The sequence below is a fragment of the Primulina huaijiensis genome, chromosome 12 (genome assembly GCF_012295235.1).
Source record: "Primulina huaijiensis isolate GDHJ02 chromosome 12, ASM1229523v2, whole genome shotgun sequence".
Taxonomy (NCBI): Eukaryota; Viridiplantae; Streptophyta; class Magnoliopsida; order Lamiales; family Gesneriaceae; genus Primulina; species Primulina huaijiensis.
This window is the reverse complement of record NC_133317.1, coordinates 4,182,551-4,207,359: the sequence shown is the minus strand read 5'-3', so window position 1 is coordinate 4,207,359 and position 24,809 is coordinate 4,182,551. Positions and strand designations below refer to the sequence as shown.

Genomic DNA, 24,809 nt, shown 5'->3' with positions numbered 1-24,809 from the left:
CCAAGTCAAATAGTTTGTTAAAATATCAAATGTTCAAAATTTTTAAATGAAATTGGTGAAGTTCTTTGGGGCATTAATTAAAAACTCGATATGCAATTCGTTGCATTATATATGGACACAAAATGCCACCGGTATGGTAGAGGGTGGATGGGGTACGTGGTGGAGCGGATGATTACCTCTACCGCACGCTTGCAACTGATCCACGCCCACCTCCTCACGACGGGGCTTTTCCATTTTTACCCCTCCCGCTCTAAATTTCTCGACTCCTGCGCTGCTTCCGCTCTCCCCTGTGCTGCCGCTATCTTCACCAGGATTCCTCTCCCTCTCACCAATGACTGGAACGCCATTATTCGAGGCCACGCCCAGAGCCACCATCCCATCAACGCCCTCGCCACCTGTCTTGCCATGCTACGTGCTTCATGCAGACTCGACGCTCTCACCTGCTCCTTCTTCCTCAAGGCATGCGCCCGGGCTTTGGCGGCAACCGAGGCTTTTCAAATGCATGCTCGAGTTCTCAAATCCGGGTTCCAGGCTGATGTTTTGCTGCAAACTACGTTACTCGATGCGCATGCTAAATGTGGGGAGTTGGACAATGCGCTCAAACTGTTTTATGAAATGTCGAGTAAAGATATCGCCAGTTGGAACGCTCTTATTTCTGGGCTGGCGCAAGGGAATAGACCCTTTGACGCTCTGGAGTTGTTTAAGGAAATGAGACAGGGGTGTGGGATGATGCCCAATGAGGTCACGGTTCTTGGTGCACTTTCCGCATGCTCGCAGCTCGGTGCAGTCAGAGAGGGTGATGGAGTTTATGAGTACATTAGAAACAATAGGTTGGACGAGAATGTGATAGTTTGTAATGCGGTGATTGATATGTATGCGAAATGTGGGTTTGTGGATAAGGCATACAGTGTCTTCGACGGAATGAAGTGTCGTAGAAGTGTGATTACATGGAACACCATGATCATGGGCTTTGCAATGGATGGTGATGGAGTGAGAGCGATACAACTTTTTAATTGCATGGATGGAGGCAGGCTTGGGGGGCCGATGCCGGATGATGTCACTTATTTAGCTGCTTTATGCGCTTGTAATCATGCAGGAATGGTGGAGGAAGGATTGAGGATTTTCAGGTTGATGGATAGACTTAAAGTGCGCAAAAATGTGAAGCATTATGGGAGTGTGGTGGACTTGTTGGGAAGAGCTGGCAGGCTAGACGAGGCATATGAGATTATAGTGTGTATGCCTGTGTTTCCAGATGCAGTGCTTTGGCAAACTCTATTAGGTGCCTCTAAAACACATGGGAATGTTGAAATGGCAGAAAAAGCATCAAGAAATCTGGTGGAGATGGGATCGAGTACTTGTGGGGATTTTGTGCTGTTGTCCAATGTGTATGCTGCACAAAAACGATGGTATGATGTTGGGAAGGTGAGAGGGGCAATGGTGAGTCGGGATGTTCAGAAGATTCCTGGATTTAGCTATATTGAAGTGAATGGTGCAATATTCAAGTTTTTTAATGGCGATAATGGCCATCCAAATTGGAGACAGATTTATTGGAAACTAGAGGAGATCAGTATTCAGATACGAGATTTTGGATATGTTCCGCAGACTAATTTTGTGCTACATGATATAGGGGATGAGGAAAAGGAGAACGTACTTTGTTACCATAGCGAGAAGTTGGCTGTTGCATTTGGTATGATTAGTACAGATGAGGGGACCTCCATTAATATATATAAGAATCTTAGGATATGTGGGGATTGTCATGTGGTGATAAAGCTCATATCAAAACTTTATGGTCGGAAAATTATTGTGAGGGATAGAACTAGATTCCATAGATTCGAGGAGGGGTCTTGCTCCTGCGGAGACTATTGGTAGATATGCTGTCAGTGTTTCTACTTTAACATGTAAATCATCTGTAACATCCGGCCTAGCTCTTTTGGAGGGAATTTCTATCAGCTTCTACCAAGAATTTGAAGTTCTGGGCAGTTTGTATCCTTGGATTGTACCCGAAGGTGCTTACTTATAGTTTACGAAATTGAAATCTTCTTTGCTAGCTCTTCTTTACAAGCATATCATCTTCATGAAGGACAATTGGCTTTTTTTTTTCCATTACTTTCGAAAAATAATACCTTTTTTTTGTCGGGGCTTGTGTTAAATAACGACAACTATACTGACTCCAACTTTTTGAACAGTACGAGTATTCAAGGCTGACCGAGTAGAGTCTCTCTTCAGAGAGATGATATACTAAAGAATATTCTCTCCTGCATGTCTATGTCAGTTAGTTTAAGCAAGAGTACAAATGGAATGACGTGAATTTGTTTTTTTCATTACCTCTTGTTGTTAAGCACTTGATAAACATATGAGTGTTCTCCAAATCTTTTTGTACTACACTGAGTTTGAACTTCAATTATTTGAGGCTCAAATCTCTGACAGCTCCATGCAAGCAACCTTCTTCTAATCTTAGTTTAGAGACAGCTGGCGTGCTGCTGAAACTTGTGGTTGTCTGAGTATCTAAAGCTATGACTAATTCTGTCACCACAGTACTAGCATCTCTCGACGTTATATTTAAATCATATCTGCTTCATTCTCAGTTGCCTTGATCTTGGGGTCATGATTAGGGTTATGCGATTGCTTTTGGTTCTAAAGGAACTGAGAATTTAATATCTACAAACATACACTTTCCTTGATTAGGGTTATACGATTATTTTGGAAACGTTGCAACAACTGAATCTTGATGTCTGGGTTTAAGCTCCAATGGCAACAATGTAAAGGTAGTGAAGGGTACAATGGCAAGCTGTCGTGCATTTTTTGGCATTGAATTTTTATGGGCAGAACACTAGCAATCTTACATCTCGATGCATTTCATTGGTATTAACTTTCAGATTGATGGGTTGAAGTGAGCACTATGGCCGTAAGGCCAACCCTTGTACCTATGTTATGAACTTATAGTGTTTGGTGTCATCAGAATGTAAACTCATAAGATTTCTTGGTTTCCACGATATTATTAATGGGCTAAGAATGTGGTGTTTAACTATCTAGAGTCCTAATGTTCACACCGCTGAGATTTTGCTGCTGTATTTGAAAATTCTTGGTGATGAAGAGATCTGGATTTTGTTTTGTTGGGTGTTTATCTCTTGGTCATATAATTACACACCAAATTTCTTGTTCGTTTAAAATCTTACTGTTAAATGAATTCAACTTATGCTACCTTGTAAACTGATGGTTCAATAACTTCTCCCTCCATATGATTCAATCAAGGGGTTCAGTTTCCCTGCTTGGTTCTTATCAGCAACTTAATCATCGTTCCAATCTAGTGCCCCCCCCCCCCCCCCTCTTCTTATTTAGATTGCAAATCATTTTTTTAATAGAATTTGCATTTCAAATCATGCAATTTCACATTTATACTTGTTTAAAAATAATAAGAGGCTTTTCTCATATAGGAGATGAATTAAGCTTTAGTGAAAAGAAAGGCAGTTGGCTTGAAATCACANTATGCAATTTCACATTAATACTTGTTTAAAAATAATAAGAGGCTTTTCTCATATAGGAGCTGAATTAAGCTTTAGTGAAAAGAAAGGCAGTTGGCTTGAAATCACACTAAACGAAACACTGCATACGAAAAATGGTATTATGTTTGCTTGGATAAGTTTCTAATAATCTCTTTTGTTTGATGTTTCATGCAGCATGTGGCTTGCGAGGAGAACCCCTGGTTATACTTTCATTGATTTTGATGAGATGCACAAGATGCCTTATAGAGTTTATCAGTATACATATCTGTAGCAGATTAGCTAGTTTTAGGGTTAGTTATTGCGTTTCTATTTTTTTGTTCTGCTAATTGACGCCCCAGTTAGCATGCCTATCTAATAGAGGCACATCCGCTACCCATCTGTAGCTATTTTATTTAGTTCTATTTCGTCATGGCCGATATTCACTCTAGTGATTAGCGTTTTGAAGTTTGTGACCCAATTATTTTTGCTTGGAAGTAATATAAATTTTTGTTTGAAACAGGAAAAATGGCTGGAGATTTGAGCTTTAACACAACTCCAGAGGTGGCGGGGGTCGTGGTTCTGGTTCATAAATGAAATGCTATGAATGTGGTGAGCCTGGGCATTTTTCCCTTGAGTGCCAAATGCTGGGGAGTCGTAGCTCCCCTTCTAGATATCGCAGGAGCCCGTGTGATGGTTGAAACCTGAAGGCAGTGATGGAAATATCAGTACAAATGGTTATTGTGACGCTGCAGCTATAAATTTTTATCTGATGTGTATATGCGATTTGTCGCCTTTATCCGATCCCATATCTGTTCTGTTTCGACTTACAAACCTTGTGGTGGTCGTTGTTTGTCATTGGGTTTTATTTTGTTGCCAGTTTTTCATTAGAAATGATGGTCGATGGATGAAAAGCTACTTATAATCTCCAAAAGCTGTGTGGCAATTTTCATTGAAAGCTTTTGTTTTTCTGGCCCTTTTGAAATTTTTTCATGTAGGGTTTATGCGATATTGTTAGGCTGAAGAACAGAGCTGTTTCTAGGGATAGAATTATGTTTTTCTCAAGCTTGTTACTCTTTATCGTGTGCAAGGTGTAAGAATATGTTAAAAGTCAATTGTTTAGTAATTAATTGTATTTATTGCAACATATGTATCGTAGCATAAATTTATAAAATATAATCATAAAAATGGAAATAAACCACACAAGCAACTCGGAAAATGACACCGTTGGACGGCTAGTTTCCATATCTTTATTGTCAGTGTATCTTATACAATAATTTTGATACATAAAATTTTATGGACAGATTCAAAAAATGAATTCAGAGTTCTATTTCGACGTTTTAGCGTTTTGTCCATTTTAAGTCCATAATTAACAATTTCATTTTTGTATTGTACGTTTATACTCGGTTTGTTCTGTTTTTTTGGAAGAAGATTAATTTGGCTTTTATGCTCGAACAGAATCTTCGATTCCAAAAAAAAAAGACAAGTTCACATTGTCTTGAAAAATATTGAGATGAATAGCTATAAAAGACAACCAACCAGTCGCAACCTTAATCACTAAAAAAGGTTGAGTAACAAAAACATATTACCAAAACATCTGCACAAGAACAAACGGAAAAGATGATCATCAAAACATTGCAAATGGACAAGATCTCCTTTCCCAACTAATAATACTGGTGATTACACCCATATCTAGAGTAAAAAATTTATTCGCACTGCATTCATCTAGTAACTTCATTTCTGTATCTCTATAATTTCTTTTTGTCCTTATTGATTGAAACCCAGAACCTGTGATTTGTAATGATAAAAAAGAAATCGCAGTTCCTTGGTTTACAAATAATGAATGAATCAACCATTTAGATGGCGAACTCGATGACTACATGTATAAATTTACCAACATATCTAAGGGCCAAGTTATGGCCTACTGCCCGGCCTATCCTGTATCGAAGACCTGCAAAATGAAAAGAAGAGGCAAAACCATCAGTGCAATCATGGTTCACAGTCTCCATATTAGATATGAAACTTGGTTTCGAGGTTCATAAACACTGCACGGAGTAAACCTTTAAAGGGTTTACCCTGTAAATAGAAATGCTCGTGTATAGTTAAAACAGTGGAAATTCACACCACCCCCACAACCCTCGGAACGATCTCATCCGTCCTCACCCCACCGCAAAAGGCTGATTCCTTTAACATAAATGGTTTTCATTGGCTGCCACTTCTACAAATCTCAGAAGAAAGTTGATAAAAAATCGTTTATTTCAATAACGTGGACAGTTAATCAACAGTTTTATCCAATTAGAATAATCTTCCGTGCATGTCAAGAAATATCACAGCAAGTGAAAAATATGACTTTGTACGGTTTCAGATTTTGGAAGATGCTGACTCGATGGCGGGATACAGAATACCTCAAGACAACCCCAAAATGGTCTGTGATAGAAATAAAAACAAAATAGATTATCAAGGAAACAAGTCTTTTTCAGAACCCACATATTCCATCTTTCAATCGCAACATCAAGATAAAAAGGTCAAGAATGTAGCAGGATTTACCAGCCTGTGAAGTTTAAATCTTCTAACTTCAAATCCAAGAGAGCATGCTGACGATTAATAAAAAGAACAGTATTCTTATTCCGCAGCTAATTATTCACAGACATGCAGTCAGAACAAACATATTTAATATAGCTGAAAAACTATATGGGATTATGCTAAAGCATAGAAAATGTATGTGAGGCAATGGTGGAGGACGTAAGGGTGAGAACACTAACCAATCGTTTGTTTTCTCAGGCTACAAAATTTGCAAGTAGAGCATGCAACACAGCCCAATAGATTATGATACCAAGCCGCAGAGCTGGTCGCCGCATTAGGGCCCGATCGCACGACACCCTTGCAAAGTTCATAGAATTGATGATATAGGAAGGAGGGCCGGAGGCTATGAATTTCACAAAACACATGTGTGTGTGCATCTTCAAGAAAATAAAAGATATTCATGCATACCACAAGCCATCAATCATGTCTGATACTGGTCTTGTGAACCGAGGGACAATTTTTGACGTAGTGAGTGACTTGAAACCATGAGCTGAAATTGAAAGAGACAAAAAATCTATTAATTGTTGCAAGTAGTTGAACTTGCAGAAAAACATAAATCGATTTACAAAGTGAGGCCATTCACCTTTATCATCATCATCCAACTCTAACCTGTCATCACTGTGATTCACATCTATTGCTATGGCAACTTGATCATTATTGGTTTTCCGCAAACTCCGAACTTGAGGTGCAATGGTCCTTGGAGAGGCTCGTTTGTTTGTCTGTGTTGACAAGCAGTAGAAATCAATTCAAATAATAGAACATCTGATTAGCGATATAAAAAAGGCAAAAAAAGTAGATATCATCTAAGTTATTATTAGATCTATGGAAACTAAGGGTACATCAAATTATGTTTTTCAGACCATCTCATTCCTGCTGATGACTTGCAAAATTCACAGAGTTAGACTAGGGAAACCACAAAATCAAACCTTCAGTTAATTGGTAAGGAAAAAAAACTTAATATCATAGTCACCCAAAAACTTGGTCACTCACTAATCTAAATGCCAAAACATGTGCACAACACCTAGATATTGATGGTATCCTAACAGCCTTGTATTCAAGTGCAATGGGAATATCACAAACAATCTGACTACATGAAAACAACCCAATTTTTGGTAACTTGTGATGCTTATCAAGAGAAGACAGTTGAGCAGTAGGACCAAAACAAAGCACTTTAATAAGTAAACAACGTACAATTGGTTCAACTTCAACTATCTCTGAAGTCGTTCTCATGGGCCTTGCAGAATCTCCAGTGCCTTGGAGCATGACTATTTCAGATTCTTTATTACGTAAAGAATTCTCAAGATATCGTTTTTTTTCGGCCAATTCTTCAACTTTACTCCTCTCTTCTTGCAATAGAACGTCACTATTCTTGGCCATTAAACGAAGATTTTCTAATTCCGATATCAAAGCCATAATCTGCGTCCTTAACACCTTTTTGTACTCGTTAACCTGGTAACTTTTTATATCATCAGATGCTCCATCATGTGACTTTTCTGGAGAAATCAATGTGTCTAGCCATGTTAGCAAATCATGAATTTCATCAGAATTCTTCTTGCTCGTCTGGGTAACATTTAGAGCATCATTTGTGCACCTAGTAACCTCTTGTCTAAGAAATGAGATTTCTCCATCTCGCTCTTGCAATTGGGACTGCAGATTCTCAACCTCAGATAGGAGATTTTCAGAAAGAGAATGAAGTTCGTCAAACTTGCTCACAGTAACAGAAAGCTTCTTCAATGTTTTTGTGCGAGAAGCTTCAAGATTCTCCAAATCTTGGTTCTTTTGTTTCAATTCATTTTCCAGTTCTCCAATCTTGTTTACAAGGTCTTCCATTTGTGACTCCTCTTCATCAAGTGCTTGCATCAATGCCTCAGTTTCTGCAAGACAATAATGAATTTTAATGATAAGAAATTCCTCTGCAAGGACATAAGAATCTTTAAAAAATACAAAGCAAATAAGCCACACAACAGACCTTGTTCTTTTGCAGCCAGGGCATCAGTCAGCGAGTTAAGTTTCTTCTGCAAATCCAAGCAGTTAGTTTCCTGATCTTGTAGTTTCTTCAATCTCTGTTCCAGTACCTTACAATCATCTTCCTTTGCATCAACTTGCCTTTGTAAATCATGGAGCTGAGCCCTTGCTTGCTGAAGATCATGCAAATAATTTTTGGCATTAGTTTCAGCTTCCTTTATCTGGTTAACAAGCTCCTTACATATTTTCTCTCTTTGAATATCCTTCTCCTGAAGCTCTTTCTGCAAATTCACAATCGTATTCTTCATCTCCCTCTGGCCAACTTCGTTCAATTCAGTTTGCATGCTCGTGCAATCCCTCACAGCCAATAAAAGTTTGTCACGTGTGCTCCTGATGCCTTCTGTGGTGTAGAGGTGAATGTCATCAGTGCTACCATACCCTCCAACAAAAATCCGAGACTTCAAGTTCCTTTCGGCATCTCTTGATGCCGAACAATTCCCATCCACAAGGTCTTTCCACCTTTCAATTTCAAATATTGCACCAACACAAGCCTCAGAAAGCAAGGAAACATTTTCATGCAGATGATGTATTTCTGACTGGCTCTCTATGGCCGTTGATTCCAACTGCTTAACATCTCTCCTGATAGACTCATTCAACTCCTTTTGAGAAAAAAATTCTCTGTGGATGCCCCTCATCACTTCAGACAGATAGCAGATTTCTTCATGCAACATGAGCGAATGTTTATGAAGTTGCTCATTGAGAGAACCAATTTCTGTCAACAAACTCTGCACGACAATAAAATTATGCTCAGGCATCTTATGCACCAAGGAAGAATGGCTCCACAACAGAAAAATCATTTCGAATCGTAATGGAAAATGGTAACACTCAACGAGCTACAAAAGATATAATCGCATAGCTATACAGTTGACTTAACTCCGATGCCACGGCAACAAGGACTTAAATTAATCAACATCAGTAAGAAACGTTAGCTTGCACCACTAGAAGCTTTGGTGTATTTTCAGGAACGGTTTTAATTATTTTCCACTTCCAGACTGACCTACGGCTCCATTTTGGGGGGCAAATATGGAAAAATACATCAGGTTTTCGCCAAAGAATTTTCGTGTATTTTCTTTTCCATGTTCTAGTCTGGCTAACAAACAAATCCCACATGAAACAAACATCATCTCTTGAAGAACAATTAAAGTTCTATGCCACTTCCATTTATTTACTTCAGTGTTGAAGCTCATCTCTCATCCTCTCTCCCCTCCTACACCAACACCACCGTGAAAATCTGAAAACGTGACACCAGGTTGTTTTCTTCTCAAAATCTTTAGTCAACAAAGAGAAGAAACAACACTTTCCTGAAGCCTAATGAATTATACAAAACTCGGAAACTTATAATTTTACAGATTTACAATTTCAAGAAATTGCAATTTGCATCATTATTTCCCTATTTTATCATTATTTTGTCACACTGTCACAAAGCAAATTGTGGAATAAAATTAGAAGTGTCGTCATGTCAAACTTCGTTCGTTCTTTTTTCCTTTTTTGGTAAAAGAATTTGACCTCGATATGGAGCATCTTAGTTGGTAATAGAAAAAGAATGTAAGGTTTTTTTTATGACAATAACATAAAGCAATAGGAGAATGTGATAACAATTTATAAAAACAATTGTCCCCCGAAAACCCCTTTACCTTGTTTTCTGATTCATTTGAATTCATGCCATTTGTGGAAGGAAATAGAGCACTCAAATCAAAAGTATTGCCGGATTCAAACACAGATTTCATGATGTTTGCCATATTGTGCAAGACTTCCCGATCTTTGGAAAGAACATCACCCAGTCCACTTTCGAAGGCAAAAAGGCCCTCTCTCAATTGATCCACTCCAGAGCTAAGCACCATAAGTTCAGACAACTGCCTTTCCTTCTCCTCTACGAGAGAAGATAACTTTTCAACTCCGGCAAGAGCTTCGTATTTGGCACCTTCAGCTGATTCCTTTTCCTTGAAAATTTTTGAAAGTTCACCAGCAGCTTTTGAAAGCTCCTCCTGAAGGACATCACTTCGTTCTTGAACTTCATTCAACTCCGCAAGCAGAAGTTCAGCAGCTCTTTTTGATTTTCTTGATTCTTGTTCCGCAAAGTTTAAAGACGTACGCATATCATGGAAATTAGTCTCTATTTCCTTCAGCTTCTCAATCGGATTCCCGGAATTTATAGCCAGACCAATATCGACATCACCCAATGCATCCAAAACACTGTTCAAGGTACCCTCTTTCACCTGCAAACAGCGCTCAGCTTCTGCCAGACGACACATGAGGGATGTATTTTCAGATTCCAGAACATGCACTCTTTCCTGCAGAGTGGAAAGCTCATTGATCCTTGCCACATACTCAGAAATTGTGCTTTCATCATGACTGATCTCAGACCTGAGGTGTTCGACCTCAGTATTTAGCTCTTCAATCACTTGCTTCATACCATCTCGCTGCTGCACCAAGGACTTTCCTTTCCTAACCGCAACATTTAATTTCTCTCTGAGAGAAGCTGACTTGTGTTCCTCTTGATTAAGTAGTTCTCGCAATTCATTCTTGTTACTTTGCAGTTCCTCAACCTCCTGGACTAAAGACTGATTTTTCAGCACATAGCTATCTTTCTCATCCTTCAGGCAGTCAAATTCACCCATTAAATCTTCCAGCTTTTTGCTCAGAATCGCTACTTCCTCGTCATCAGGATTCCTTGAAATTTGAGACACCTCACCTTTTTCAGTGACATGAACATCAATATTTTCCGAGTTAACAGGATTCCCAGATAATATAATTATATGTTTTTCTACAAGTTTACTTAAAAGTTCTTCGAAAGATTTGATTTCTTCCTGACCATCAGCCAGATCCTCAGAATTAGAATCCCGGAGAGCATTCTTAACCAAATCTTGCATTCTGTTCATCATACTCTCAATGCGATGAATTTCTTTTTCTATATGTAGCTTCTGACCTTGCAACATACTAACTTCATTTTGAAGATTTCCGTTTTTCATCTCAAGATCAAATGTCTTCTTTGAAGTTTCAGTATTTTCTTGACACAATAACTCCAAGTCTCTTGATAAAATTTCTCTCTCTCTGCAAGTTTGCTGGAACGCTGCATCAAGTTCAGATATTCTTCCATGTGAATCTTGCATATCAGCTGTCAAGGATCCACAGTGACTCTCCAAGTTATCAATCTTCTCTTGGAGTGAATTACACCGACTCTGAGCCTCCGCTAATACCCTTTCAAACCACTGAATCTTATCCTCTAGTTCCATGGACCGCATTTGAGAAGGCATATCTATCCGGTCGAAAACTTCTTCCCATCGCAGCACGAGGTTGTTTCTCAGCATTAATGATTGTTCAAGCATCTCATTTTGCTCAGCCAAATCATAAAACTTGCTTTGCAATTCTTCATATCTTCTTCTTAAGTCATCACCAGAATTTAAATTTAGCTGTATCTCATCCTTCAACCCATCTGCGCCAACAAATCCAGTATCGGAATATGAACCTCCTCCCACTGAACTTCTCTGATCCCATTCGCCAAGATGAGTAGCATTCCCAGTAACTGACTTAGCTAACCAATCTATCTTCTCAATGATATCTCTTGCATGAAAGTGCTCCGGTAGCTCAAGATCTTCTAGAATCTCCTCAATTCTCTGAAGGACAGAATCTTTAAGAAGAAATGATTCTCTTAGAGCCGTAGAAGAGTTACGGATGTATGAGAGTTCAGATTCCAGAGCTTCCATCCGCTCACCAGCCTCAGAGTAGAGCTTTAATTTTGTTTCGAGGTCATGAAGAACGTTATCTTTAGTCAACAACTCCTGCGAGCATTTATCTAGTTCTTTGGACGTCTCAGATAAGGATTGCTTCAGACTGTCTCGTTGCAAAATTAGACCTTTCCCCTTTGTAACAGCTATACCAAGCTTCTCTCTTAGGGATGACACCCGATGCTCCGACTGTTCAAGCTCAGCAACCATCTCTTGTACTTTAGAATTAAGAGCAACTATATGATCCTCAGCACTCCTCAAACTCTGCTTGAAAACAAGATTTTCATTTTCATACTGCACCAGAGTAAAGTTTAAGTCGTCCACTTGTCCCTGTAGAGACGAGGAAAAGCTAAAACTCTGCTCAGCTTCTTTGTATTTTTGAACAAGTAAGCATATCATAGTCTCTAGGCGTGCGGTAGGTTCATCTGCATAATTTTTTGTCCCCTCGGGCACCACAGATTGTTCAACATCTTCAACCAAATCTATTAAGGTATTCAATTTATCGCATTTTTTCTCAAGTGCATCAATTACTCTAGCACCAGTCATCAACTCTGAGTTAAGTTGTTTGTTAGCAGACTCAAGTTGCAATCTCTCACCAAGAAACCTTTTAAATTGGTCCAAGAGAACACTGAACGCTTCTGGATGTAAGATATCTAGACTTTTATCATCTTTCATATTTTTCTCTGTTTCACTGCTAACAAGTTCACTGAGATCACTATGAAGTCTGTGCAAGGTAATTATAGCCATCTCGTATTTCCCCTGCAAATGACTCCATTTCTCAAGAAGATCATCATAGGCATTTGATGCCACTTGACTGTCTCTTTCAGCAGCTTCAAGTTGTACATTCAAATCTTTGATCACTTTGATGGCACCAAAAGCAGAAGTTGAAATGCGACTAACAACACTAGATTCACTATTCGCGGCTGCTACTGAAGCAGAGTCAAAAGTCTTGATGGTAGAATCAAGCTCACCAGCTGCCAGAAGAACTTGAGCAATAACAGATTTCCACTCTTCTTCAAGAATTGTTTCCCTGTCGACCAATTCTGTCTGGAAAATTTTAATTTCATGGGAAATAGAAGCAGTGATATCATCTGAATCTCTGTACATCTCGTCCAACTTGTTCTGTAAGTCACTAGTTTTGGTTTGGAAGTCATTTAGCTTTTCCCGAAGCCGACTATTCTCCAATTTCAAAATCAGTTCTTGCTTCTGCAAGGCATCACGTTGAATGAGAAGATCACTCTCTTTTGCAAAAGCATGACACGTATGCTCTCTCATAACTTCAAATACAATCTTATGTTCTATTATTGATTCTTCCACCAGATCAGTGTGCTTTCTCAGATAATCATAGTTGCTCATGAGATTTGTGACAGCATGTAGTTTACTCTTCCTTACTCCAACAAAGACTTCAGTGGCATTCTCGGCATCCAGAACTAATTCCTTAATCAATGCTCCCAGAGTTTGTACTACATTTTTTGTCATCTTGTATGGATCTTCAGTCTCTTGATCTGCAGATGAAGCAGGTTCCACTGGATGGTCGTCAATCGGATTCTTTGACTCAAAAGCTTGGATAAGCTTTGAAACTCCAGGCGCAACAACTTTATCATTAGACCTACTCAAGGATGCCGCATGCAAGTGCATGCCTTCAATTGCCTTCTCAAGATTTTGCAAAACAGCTGCAGCATCCTCCAAGCGCTTTTTCAGTGCCGTGAAGCCATATGAGTCATCATAAAAATTCAACTTCATATGCTCCATAGATGATTTGTCAAGATGCCACACAGACCTGGACTTCTTCATTGGCAGAACTTCACTTCTGATGCTGTCATTTGCAACTTCTTCAAATCCTCTTGCTCGTTCAAAATCTCTTGTATTGGACTTGTGAAACTCCATATTAGTTTTAAGAGTTTCATTTTCTTCACCGAGATTATTAATTTGAATTCTTGCCTTTTTCAGGTCATCCACAGCCTTACTGCATTCTGATTTAAGACCAGCTTCTAAAACTTTGATCTCCATAAGCTCATGCCATTGTTTTTCATACTGACTCAAGATACTTTCTCTCTCTTCCTCATACTTGTTCTTGTCCTCTGTAATGGATGTGAGATTCCAATGTAGATTGGAGATCTCCGCTTGAAGAGTCACCATCAAATCATTGCATTCGGTCAATTCTTTCGACAAATTCACATTCTGGAGGACCGCTAACTCTCTTTCCTCTTCTAACTTCATTCTCTCTTCTGATAATGAGATGAAGGTCTCATGCGAACGTCTGTTTTCAGCTTCAAGAGATTCCAACGTTCTCTTGTGCTCTATCAGGTCAGCAAGCAAAGTATTTTTTTCAGACACTAAATAATCCTTTTCCTCGTAAAGCTGCCTCATGTCATCTCTCAGCGAAGCCTCATTCTCTGCTAATTTGTCGTTTTGCAATTGCATCGACTCTAAAGAAGCTTTGCACTCAGCTAATTGTCCAATCATATTATTTTTCTCAAGCAATATATTTTCTTTATCTTCCAATAGTTTCTTTGTCCCCTTGTTCATCATTTCGAGCTCCCCATTATATCTTTCAGTTTCAGCCTGCAAGGATGCGATTAAATTCCTGCAATCAACCAGCTCCGAAGACAGGCTGGACATGTCCTTTTGTGACATTTCAAGTTTACCTTGCAGCTCATTAGCTTTCGCCGAAACAGCCTCAACCTCAGCATTTGAAACATAAAGATTCTTCTGCAGTTCTTCTCTTTCAGAAACAACATGCAGCATTTCTTCCCTACATTTCCCAATTCCTTCCTCCAGGATTTCATTCTTTCCTTGGATTTCAGTGAGCAAAGCATTAGACACAAAGTCTTGATCAACTGATTTCTGGTGCTCGGAAAGCTGTAAATGAAATGCATCTCTGACAAAACTTGCCACATATAATTCTTCTTTGAGCCTCTCAACAGTGTCATGAACTGCAGTATTGCTGGCATCTCTGAATTTCTCACGAGACATTGACATGAACAAGAACTTGAAATCATCTTCATCAAGGATCTGTAATATTTCTGCAAGCTGGGAAAGTTTGATCAAACCACCATCTAGTCCAGATGATAAATCCACTACGGTGCATCCTCTTGATATGGCAGTACCATAATTTTTGGAATCAAGACATCTTTCTTCAATAACCTCAGGGTTCACCTGAGTGCCTTGGTCACCACCATAAACACCCGATACATCAAACATTTCTTTTTCCTTCTTATCTGACAAACCAGATGATACATCCTCCCCCATGAGACCACTCACCTCAGACCTCACAGTTGACACTATCATTGACTCAGTTAACTGATGAGCGCCAACTGAATGGTAATCCCCCTGCTGAGATTCTTCTGCATCATTGTTAGAAACAACAGTTAATGAAGCACTGTCAGGCTCAATGAGCTGTATTGCCTTCTCTGCATTCTCAGCAAACTCATTTGGAGAAATACCACTATCTCCTTCAATCTGCGCTGCCATGCCTCCATCAATTTGATTTTCACTGGAACAGCTAACTTCCTGCATTACGCATACCCACACAAATTTTAAGTAACTTAACAAACAAATCAATGACAATTGCAAAGGAAGCCAGTATCGATAGTGAAGGAACAAACCTACAACTGTTACCTGCTCTTCCGCATGAGGTCTCTCCAGTTGAGAAGTAAAATCGGTGGGCATAGGTATTCCGGAATCTGGAGAGTTTTCTATTGGAGCAACTACGTTTGGACAACGTGACACAAAATATTTTGCATCCTCAGGAACCAAAGAAGAAGATCTGCCTGTCTGTAGTATCTCAGAATCAATATCACATGCATCACCAGCACTTTGATTCAACCTGGTAATATTTACAGAATCTTCAGATTGAATCTCAGCAGTCTTTGTGGGGGAAGCTTTGTCAAGAATAACAGCCTCTCCTGAAAGTTCATCAGTGGAAGTAATGGTATCATTTGCCACTAAATTCCCTCTAGCATCTACATCTGAGTCCGACAAAGCACTAGTGCCTTGGGTGCCGTGATTAGATTTTTCTCCATCTTCGACATTTCGAGGAGTTACCGCAGCTTCAGGGGCAGCGTCGAGACTTACATCATGTGCAGATTTACCAGCTTTAGTAGCTTTACCTGTAGACTTACTATTGCTCCCTTTATTATCCTTCTTCTGCCTGAAATTATCAAGCTGACAAAAAGATTTTGCACATCAAATCGAAGTGCATATGACAGACAACTTCCTAAAGATAATAATCATTTGACTCAGAAAATATCCATCATCAGTGACATAGCCTGCCCTAACAAGTAAATTACTAAATTAGAGACTTCACAGTTTAAGATAGTGGACCTACATTTCTACACATGAAATGCCCCAACAGTTGCCATTAAAAGCATAAAGTCTACAATATACAGGTCCAGCTCTTTCGACTATGCAACATTCAATTCTAATTTTAACTTGTGCATACCTGTACTCTACAAGAATGAACTGTAAGAAAAAAAACAAGAAATCTTTGACAAAGATTCCACTAGAAGAACAGCTTCTAATGGTACGTCTATCAACTGTCTACATGAACATTGACTTTAAAACTTCATGCAAAGCTGCTGTAGATATTTTAACTACTAGCCTCACAAAATTTCCAATTTAAAATGCACAAGATAATAATTTCGGCAAGCACGACTCAAAAAACCAACAAATTACATGAATGATTTTGCTCTCCAACCTTAGAATCTCGCTCCACCGTGTATTTGCAGAGGGAAAATGTCGGATGCACGTTAGTTAGTTTGCATCTTTAGTTTCCTAACTACTGTATGAAGAAACAAAACTGATTTGTTTCAAGAACAAAACCACGAATAAGAAGCGTCAATTTCCTCTGAATTTTCAACTAAGAAAACAAAACCAACAATTCCAGCATATGCAGACCACACAATCTTTAAAAACAAAGTCAATTAAAAATAATAAAAGAATTTATTGAAGCGCAACAATATACCAAATGGCATTTACATTTCTTCATCCAGCACAAGTTTAGTTAAAAATCTTGCATGCGCCTTTAAACCAAATAGAACGAAAAAAGAAAAGAAAAGGGGAAAAAACCATCTCTTTGACAACTATAACGAGGAAAATAGTACCCTTTTACGGCCAGCGGCAAGCAGATCGGTACGGCTCTTATTCTTGTCCATCCAATCCGATTCAATCCACTGTTTCACAGTCTCAACAGCTCCCCCATCACCATTAAACTAAAATCGATCTCCACTTTAAAATTCCCCAGAAAATAGAAAAAATCAAGATATAAATTCCTAACTACTGTAACAAATTACACAGAATTTGGTGTCAATTTCAGAATTATAAACAACTAAATCGTAATTATACATAAAAATAAATCCATACAAAACCGAATTGTCAGTTGGGTCGGTGGGTCGAATTGCCAAAAACTCTTGGACGTTAAGCAATGGTAGACTTGAGAATACCACAGCGATCAACTCACCGAACAAGTTGGAGAAAAGGAAACTGTGCCATACTAGTTTGGGCCTAATTGAGGCACATGACCGGCCCATGTGTTAATTGAGTCCCACAGATTATTACTCCACATCCTGATATTTTAAATTTATAAATAATTGCATTATTTGTCACTTATAATTTTTAATTATATCACAAATTCAATATTTCATAGAAAAAATTAAATTGATTAATAAATTTTAAAATAATTTTTAATTCGATGGTTATATATATATATAAATTCAATGTTAATATTGCTCGATCAAATGCATGCTCATACAAAGAATAAAATAAAAAATAAATGAAGAGATTAATTTAAAAAGGTTCAACATTTTGTCGTTTTTCTAAATAATTTTATCCAATAATTTTATTTTGAATTAATGTTTTAGTTTGATGGTCATGATTAAATGTCATATATCTATAATAATAATTTTTNAATCATGACCATCAAACTGAAACATTATCCCTATTTCATAATATACATCAAAATAATTTTAAAAAATTGATTAAAATCCAAATAATTTTTTTTATTAAATAACGAACCATATAATCACACAATTATAATTATCACTGCCCCATATTAATTTCAAAATTTGATTACTTGGATTGATTTTAAAAAATAGTCGAAGAAGGATATATGTATTATATATTTTTTTAAATCATCAAGGTTATGTATTAATAATTTGAATATTACAAAACTACAATCATCGTTAATGGACTCCAATCAATGAAATAAGTTAATATTCTAAACTCAGATGTTAATCGTATAATATTTGCCATGTACAAAAAATTTGAAATGAAATGGGCAACGTAGTAGATTGGATTTGGTTGGGAAAGAATTGGAGACAAAGCTCAACATTCACTCATTCAATTCAAATGAACAAATAATATGATGTTTTAAGATACTTGAATGCAGTCGCTCCAAAAGAGAATGAACAGAAACAATGTTCTAAAGTTACCATACAAAATTTAATCCAAAATTAAATAACATTCTATTGTCTAACTTCCAAGAAATCAAACTAAAAAAATATTTAGGAAACAATAACGCATCCGAGGGAATATCCTTTATCATTGCTCCAAGATGACAAGATCTTCCACTGGAGAACAGAGACCTGCAAAACATACGGAAACGAAGGGACAAGATCAACAAGAGAATTACATCGCAGTGTTATGCTTAGCTTAGCTTGGCTACGATCTTCATGGGTCAAGAAATATAACAGGCAAAAGCGAGGATCGAATCTCAAGGATTCACTATGACAGAAAACGAGTGTCCAAGAGCCTGTTGAGCCAGAAGAGCGCTTACATGAACTCAGTTGGGTAACCATTTGTGGATTTCACCCGTAGTTGTATTAAGTTGCTTGGGCTTGGAAAGATCAGAATTTTTCCACAAGTTCGAAATGGCTTAAAATGTCGTTCCAAGTTTTTTTTTAAAAAATTGTCGAACTATGCCATTTATGAAACAACATACGATATCATCATGATCAAATAGCATAAAAAGTAAGCACTATTCGAATTCAAATTGCTCAACTAGCTCTAGAAGCTCGATCTCGGAGAAAATGAAGCTTTAACCAAGCCATTTGTCAGCTACACACAAGCGAAATAAAGCGAACAAAAACTAGTTAACAAAGCAAATAATCTCAGGCGCAACAAAATTTGTGTGTGAATAATTTTTAGACTTGTGGGGAAAGTCACTATGACTGATGATGCTATGCACAACCCTTTTTTTTCAACTTTCACTATGATGGCCAAAACTAGAGCTAGCATTTTCAAACAACTAGCTCGATCAAAATACAAACAGGCAATAAATATCTGCTGGTTGAAATAACAGCTTTATATTCATTTACCTCAGCTGCTTCCTTTTTGCTTGAGAGTGATCTTGTCACCCAAGCTTAGGGCTATTCCTTGGGTTTTGCTCCTTATTCTAATATATCCGCTCAGCTTACCATCTCCTTGCTTTTCAATGCTCACATTCACCAGAGCATCCTCTCCAAAGACACTCTTTGCATACAAGTTAGCAGCCAGGAATCCACATCCACCTTCCAAAGCAGACCTAGAAAAATAAAATCTTACCAGATTACTTGTCAAAGCCACATAGATGCAACAAAGAATCATTTAAAGAGAGAGGTACACATTAGGAATTTTAATTGTTAAAATGCGAGTCAGTGTTATGATACTCTTGTTTCATTTCAAAAAGAAAGAAAAGAATCCTTTTGAGTCAGGAATAAAAAAGCATATGGAGAAATCACAACCTATCATTCTCCACACACAAAATATCCCCCCTGCCCCTAAAAACCCACACAAAATGGAGAACAAGTCAAAAATGGAAAACACGAGTGACTTACGGAGCTGTCAGACATTTCATGTTGGTAGAGTTGATGATATGGTCTAGGAATTCTTTCTCATCTTGAATTGTAGTGTTGACAGCAACCTGCGATGAGGTGTGTTACATACAGGGATAAAAGTTAACCAAGTAATAGCAAGCAGATAACTGGTGTAAAATTTAATTAAAGAGGACGCGTAAGTGCAGGAGAATAATCATGTGAGTTTAGCCAAACAGGATCAACTAAAAAATGGCGGGGAACCAGAATCTGAACTGTGCCAGTAAAATTATGATCATGGCATGAACGGGTCTCATTGTCCTTAACCAAATGTTTCATACCCAATCTTACCTTGAAAAGGTTAAAAGATTGTTTGTGCAGACACGAAGTGAGACAAATTAATAGCGTAAAAATTTCTATAAATTCAAGGAATCAACATATTTAATATAAAGAATTATGATTAAAAAACATATTTAATATAAAGAATTAAAAAGAGAATCACGTACTTCTATTAACCTTGAAAAGGCTAAAAGATTGCTTGTGCGAACACAAAGTGAGACAAATTAATCACGTAAAAATTTCTACAAATTCGAGGAATCAACATGTGCAATATAAAGAACATGAAAAGTAACTGCCTAGCTTGCTACCAACTACCAATATGACAAAACATACTACTTGGCCCACAGACCTGTTTCTTCAGATAATTGTTTTTCAGATTACCGCGCCTTGCAATTTCTAGCGAGTATTACATGCCATTTTTTACAACTAAAATTACAAGACACTGCCTGCGCAATTCTCCAATCATCCATGAGAGCTTTTATAGCATGTTAAAAAGGTTTCTTATATGGTGCAAGCAACAAAGATTCACACAGCTAGAATGATAAAATAACTTTGACAACTGAAATATTGGGTTCTATGTCCCTGAGATCATCATAGGGTTGCTTAAACTTACCTGAAAATTGAAAATAACGCAAATTCCATTCATATGGAAATTAAGGAGCTGGATAAATTAATAAAGATAAAGCTGATTGCATTCTACCTTGTTTTCCCACTCAAATTCTGCCCACATGGTTCGAAAAGCAGCTTCACTGCAAACTGCTGGAGAAATGTAGTCCATGATGTCAATGTGGATGTCATTGAGGACAATTACATTTCGCTCAAGCACATTTGAAGTCTCGTAAACTATGTTCCCAAAAATTACTCCAGTCTCAGTAGAAGAAACCTTGATGTTGGCTTTTATTTGTTTGCTAGATTCAGGAGCAAGTGTGTAATTCTGAGGACGTTCAACGAGTTTAAGATCACCCATTGTTGCTAGCTCCAAACATAGGTTCTGGAGGGTTTCCTTAGTTCTATTGATAATTGTAACATCCAAGACGATATCATATTGATGAACTGTCACATATGCTTCAGCATATACAGGGTCACTAAATCCAGTAAGTTGAAGAATGCGATTCAGCTTGTTCGAATCATTTCCATCCTTCGTGAATTCACCAGTAGCACGTTTCAGGTCATCTTGGACCTCATCTTCCAGCTCCAATAGGCTCATGCCCTGGAATACATATTAAAAGCATGTACTAGATAAGACACCAGCCAAGAGAAGAGACAGAATTCAACACCTTTATTGCTATACAATGACATTCCATCGAAGAATAAATACTCCATAAAAGGATTCATAAATAAACATTCTAATTACAAAGCTCACAGGATTCATTGTCGTTCCTCAGGGACGACGATAATACTAAAATACAATACTTTGTAACTTCTTATAAAAATTTAAGAGTTTTACGTGGGAATAGACAATTGCTCAGTTCTGAAAGGATTTTGCGAACAAAACTAATAAAAAAACCCATCCTCGAAGAAATTAAACGACAAAACACAATATTAACAAACACAAGGAAATACGGTACCGGTGTTCAAAGCAAGAATATAAAAAAACTGACATCGATATTTATATGTTACCTTACGGCTTTTCAAGTAGTAGAAGTCAATAAGATCATCTGGTTGTGAAATAGAAATTTGAGACTTTGCTTTGATTTCCTCAGTCTCATGCAGTTGTTTGTCGGAGAGCATATTTACAAAGCTCTCACGGCATGATTTCAACCAAATCTCCCTCATCTCATCATCGGTATTACAGAGCAATTTTATACAAACACAGATTCTGTCATATGAATCATTATCCATTGGGTGAGGAAGAACTGAAGATTGCCCAAGCTGAAGCATTGAGACCATTATTAATAAGGCAGTACTTGAAGTTTTATTCACTTCGGTTTTTGACGATTGAACCTCTTCCAACCTCAAAATGAGCTTTGTTAATGTGCAACAAACAACTGCCCCAAGGAAAAAGTCACCTGTTAGAAGAAGGGCTCTAAGGTTTACAGCAGATGGCGACCCCTGCACCACAGTGGGTGGAGAGAACACAGTTTCAGAGGCGGCACTTTGAGTGGCATAAGTTCCATCAGCAAGAATAGCTGGCCTTTTAGACGAGGCAATAATCGAGTTCGCCTGTGGAGACTTCTTGGAAGAGCCATCTGCAGCTTCACTTTCTTCGGAAACCGAGAAAAAAGGTAGATCTCCAAGGCATTGCTTTATTGTTGTAATGCCACTCTCGACTTCAGATAGAGACAGACAATATTCTCCAATAATCCAAAGAGCACAAGAGAAGACTCTTGCAGCTCGTATCTGGTAGAAGGTGTCGAGCAATCTCGTCACGATTGATACCCTTAACTTTGAATTGGTCTCAATTATTTCCCTCACAAATACAATAACGTCCATGGCAGAGGCAACATTGCTATCTCCCAAGAAATCCATCAACAGGTGAACAACTGTGCTGGCCACTTCAGGGAACTTTATCGCACAAGAATGTATAGCTTGAATGAGCATTTGACGGTACTCAACACCCTTTTCAAGTTCCCCTCCCTGAGTCTTCATGACTTCCTTTTTCAGAGTAAGGACTACCTCATTCACGTTTCTGGGTGTGATCAACTCAAGAACAATGTCAAGTGTCTTTCTTTGAATATCAAGGTTTGGACTCGATAATACCCTGAGGATATCCATTATCATATCAACCATAATGTCTCTGTGGGACGACTTCAACTCGTTCAGTCGATCGAGCACAATCAGCTTTACATTGTTGTCACTCTGAGACATAAGAAGCTGACAGTAAGTATTAGCTGCGGCCCTAATGGCTGATGGGGCCGATGATAAAGATACAAGAGTGCCAGCACATTCATACATAACTGCAGCTGAAGGCGCATTCAATAGCGATATAATGATTTTTATATACTTCCCTTTCTCTGCCTTATTTGTTCTGCAAACTTTCCGAATTAACTCCAAGACAACCATCTGTAGTAGCTCCCCCCACTCGGACACTCTATCAGCATTTGTCAAAAGATATTTAATTGCTTGATCCTGTGCACAATTGTAAAGCATTAAGAATGCATTCCGCTTAGCTGAAGGGTCTTGATCTGATGATAGAACCTTCTCTATCATCTCAGGTGCATCGACCAGAAGATGCTCACAATGAGGAAGTTTGTAAATTGACATGATTGCGAGGATTGCATTTCGCCTGACATAAGGGTGACGATGCTCCAAATTGGAAAGAATGGAAGGAATCAAAGGCTCAAAAATCTCAACCTCACTCAACCTACAAAGGAACCTCAGTGTCACACCACGGATGTACTCATTCGGGTGCTGAAGATTATTCCTCAAATTCTGACAAATCAATATCATCTCCGGTAAAACTTGGCCCTTCGCATCAGTTTTCTCAATAATTTCCAAATAAAACAGTAAGAGTTTCTGGACAGTGTGGTCATCAGAAGGCAGAACATATCGAACAATTGTGATAAACAGCTGAGGTAGGGATTCACCGTTAAGTAACAACATTATAGCTTTTTTCATTGCGTCAATTTTCGCAGGCACGTCGCTACTTTCCAGAGCTTCCTTTATCTCATTGGCAAGGGCGGATGCCCCCTTCTCAAAGTGGACTAGCAAGGAGCACGATTTCTCCATTTCTTCGTGCCCTATTTCACCAGAAATCAAGTTCACAAATCACTATATCCTTGCACTAAATTTAACAAATATGAAAATAAAATTCCAAAAAAAAAAAACACGAACCCAATGCACCACGTAAAAAATATTTCCAACAGTCGATCATCACAGAAAAAAAGTAAATAAAAAAAACAAGTTAAATCGCAGCTCGCGATTAGATCCAGGATAAATATGCAGATTTCAAAGACAAAATCGTAAAATTCCTACGAGTTATCATCATTATCTCAACTTTCGATAGCTAATGCCGATGATCATAAAAGATAGAATCAAAGTAAATTCGCACACCAAAGATAACATTCGGATCCGGACGCAGAAAATTGTAATCCCGAGAATAATGATTGTTACCTGAAAGAAGAGAATAACTGGATCGAACACCTCGGGGAAGTAATCGGAGGGAGAGATTCTGAATGTGATACCAGATCTGTGCAAGTGTAGCTGTGTAGATGATGTAGCGTAATTGCAAACGAGTAAGAATCGATGAAGCAACTGTGCACAAATATTTTGTAAAACTTTTACATATTTATTTCAAGCAATTATATATGTATATATATAATATATATATATGTATAGAGTTTTGATATGTTGCACACCTACCGTGCACACTTATGCGAGCACCGATGAGATGTCACACACCTATTGGATGCACAATTTTTTTATATTTCATCACATCCAATAGTTGAGTGACACATCATCGGTGCTCACATAAGTGTGCACGGTAAATGTACAGCATATCAAAACTATATATATATATATATATTATTAAGGGTGAAACTCTTAGAATAACTATATTTGAGGACATCAAAATATTTAATTGCATAATTATCCTTCTTACAAATCTTCTCAAGTAGAAAAAAATCTATACAAAACTTCTCTTTTAAACCGAACAATTCTTTTAAATTGAAAATAATTTTGTGTTAATTATTTAGTATTATTTGATGAAATTAAAAATAATAATAAAGTTGGATGTATTCAATCCGAAAATTTATTAACTTTTACCCAAAAAAACAAATTAATAAAAAGATAATTTAAAAATTGATAGAATGAGGAGGGCAGGTAGTCAAGTCCGATTAAAAGTACAATGATGGATGAAAAAATGCCCCTTCTTTTAATTGTTTTTTAAAAAAATCTTTATTTTCGAAAAATAAATATTTTAGTCGATT

The 24,809-nt window shown here is 37.8% G+C and overlaps 3 protein-coding genes and 1 long non-coding RNA gene across 13 annotated transcripts; 2 read left to right on the top strand and 2 right to left on the bottom strand.

Annotated features, from left to right (window-relative positions):
• The first annotated feature begins 104 nt into the window (after positions 1–104).
• Positions 105–4,508, top strand: LOC140989245 (pentatricopeptide repeat-containing protein At1g34160). Of its 5 annotated transcripts, XM_073458407.1 has the most exons (4): positions 105–2,006; positions 2,877–2,962; positions 3,678–3,793; positions 4,003–4,508. In XM_073458407.1, exon 1 carries the CDS (start codon positions 112–114, stop codon positions 1,867–1,869), a length of 1,758 nt encoding a protein of 585 aa, XP_073314508.1. In that variant the 5' UTR covers positions 105–111; the 3' UTR covers positions 1,870–2,006; positions 2,877–2,962; positions 3,678–3,793; positions 4,003–4,508. The 5 variants fall into 5 exon arrangements, with proteins under 5 accessions (XP_073314508.1, XP_073314509.1, XP_073314510.1 ...); XM_073458408.1 differs by lacking the exon at positions 2,877–2,962 and having other exon boundaries at positions 4,003–4,507; XM_073458409.1 differs by lacking the exons at positions 2,877–2,962; positions 3,678–3,793 and having other exon boundaries at positions 4,003–4,507.
• A 664-nt stretch (positions 4,509–5,172) lies between these two features.
• LOC140989591 (uncharacterized) lies at positions 5,173–17,315 on the bottom strand. Of its 6 annotated transcripts, none has more exons than XR_012177517.1 (11): positions 17,177–17,315; positions 16,918–17,041; positions 15,434–15,979; positions 9,722–15,325; positions 8,032–8,812; positions 7,254–7,936; positions 6,646–6,781; positions 6,471–6,552; positions 6,242–6,359; positions 6,027–6,073; positions 5,173–5,430 (listed from the first exon to the last, which is right to left on the bottom strand). XR_012177517.1 is itself a non-coding variant. In XM_073458861.1 (9 exons), the coding sequence occupies exons 1-8, from the start codon at positions 16,966–16,968 to the stop codon at positions 6,257–6,259; spliced, it is 7,986 nt and encodes a 2,661-aa protein (XP_073314962.1). In that variant the 5' UTR covers positions 16,969–17,286; the 3' UTR covers positions 5,173–5,430; positions 6,242–6,256. The 6 variants fall into 6 exon arrangements, 1 of the variants encoding a protein (XP_073314962.1); XR_012177519.1 differs by having other exon boundaries at positions 15,434–15,720; positions 15,817–15,979; positions 16,918–17,286; XR_012177518.1 differs by having other exon boundaries at positions 6,027–6,112; positions 16,918–17,286.
• Positions 17,316–18,150: 835 nt separating this feature from the next.
• Positions 18,151–24,165, bottom strand: LOC140989541 (coatomer subunit beta-1-like). Its single transcript, XM_073458776.1, has 6 exons — positions 23,995–24,165; positions 21,562–23,621; positions 20,642–21,151; positions 19,627–19,712; positions 19,129–19,334; positions 18,151–18,396 (listed from the first exon to the last, which is right to left on the bottom strand). Exons 2-5 carry the CDS (start codon positions 23,608–23,610, stop codon positions 19,130–19,132), a joined length of 2,850 nt encoding a protein of 949 aa, XP_073314877.1. The 5' UTR covers positions 23,611–23,621; positions 23,995–24,165; the 3' UTR covers positions 18,151–18,396; position 19,129.
• On the top strand, positions 18,328–18,709 carry LOC140989542 (uncharacterized). The gene is made up of 2 exons (XR_012177506.1): positions 18,328–18,449; positions 18,494–18,709. It is a non-coding gene; the product is annotated as an uncharacterized lncRNA (long non-coding RNA).
• Positions 24,166–24,809: the final 644 nt, after the last annotated feature.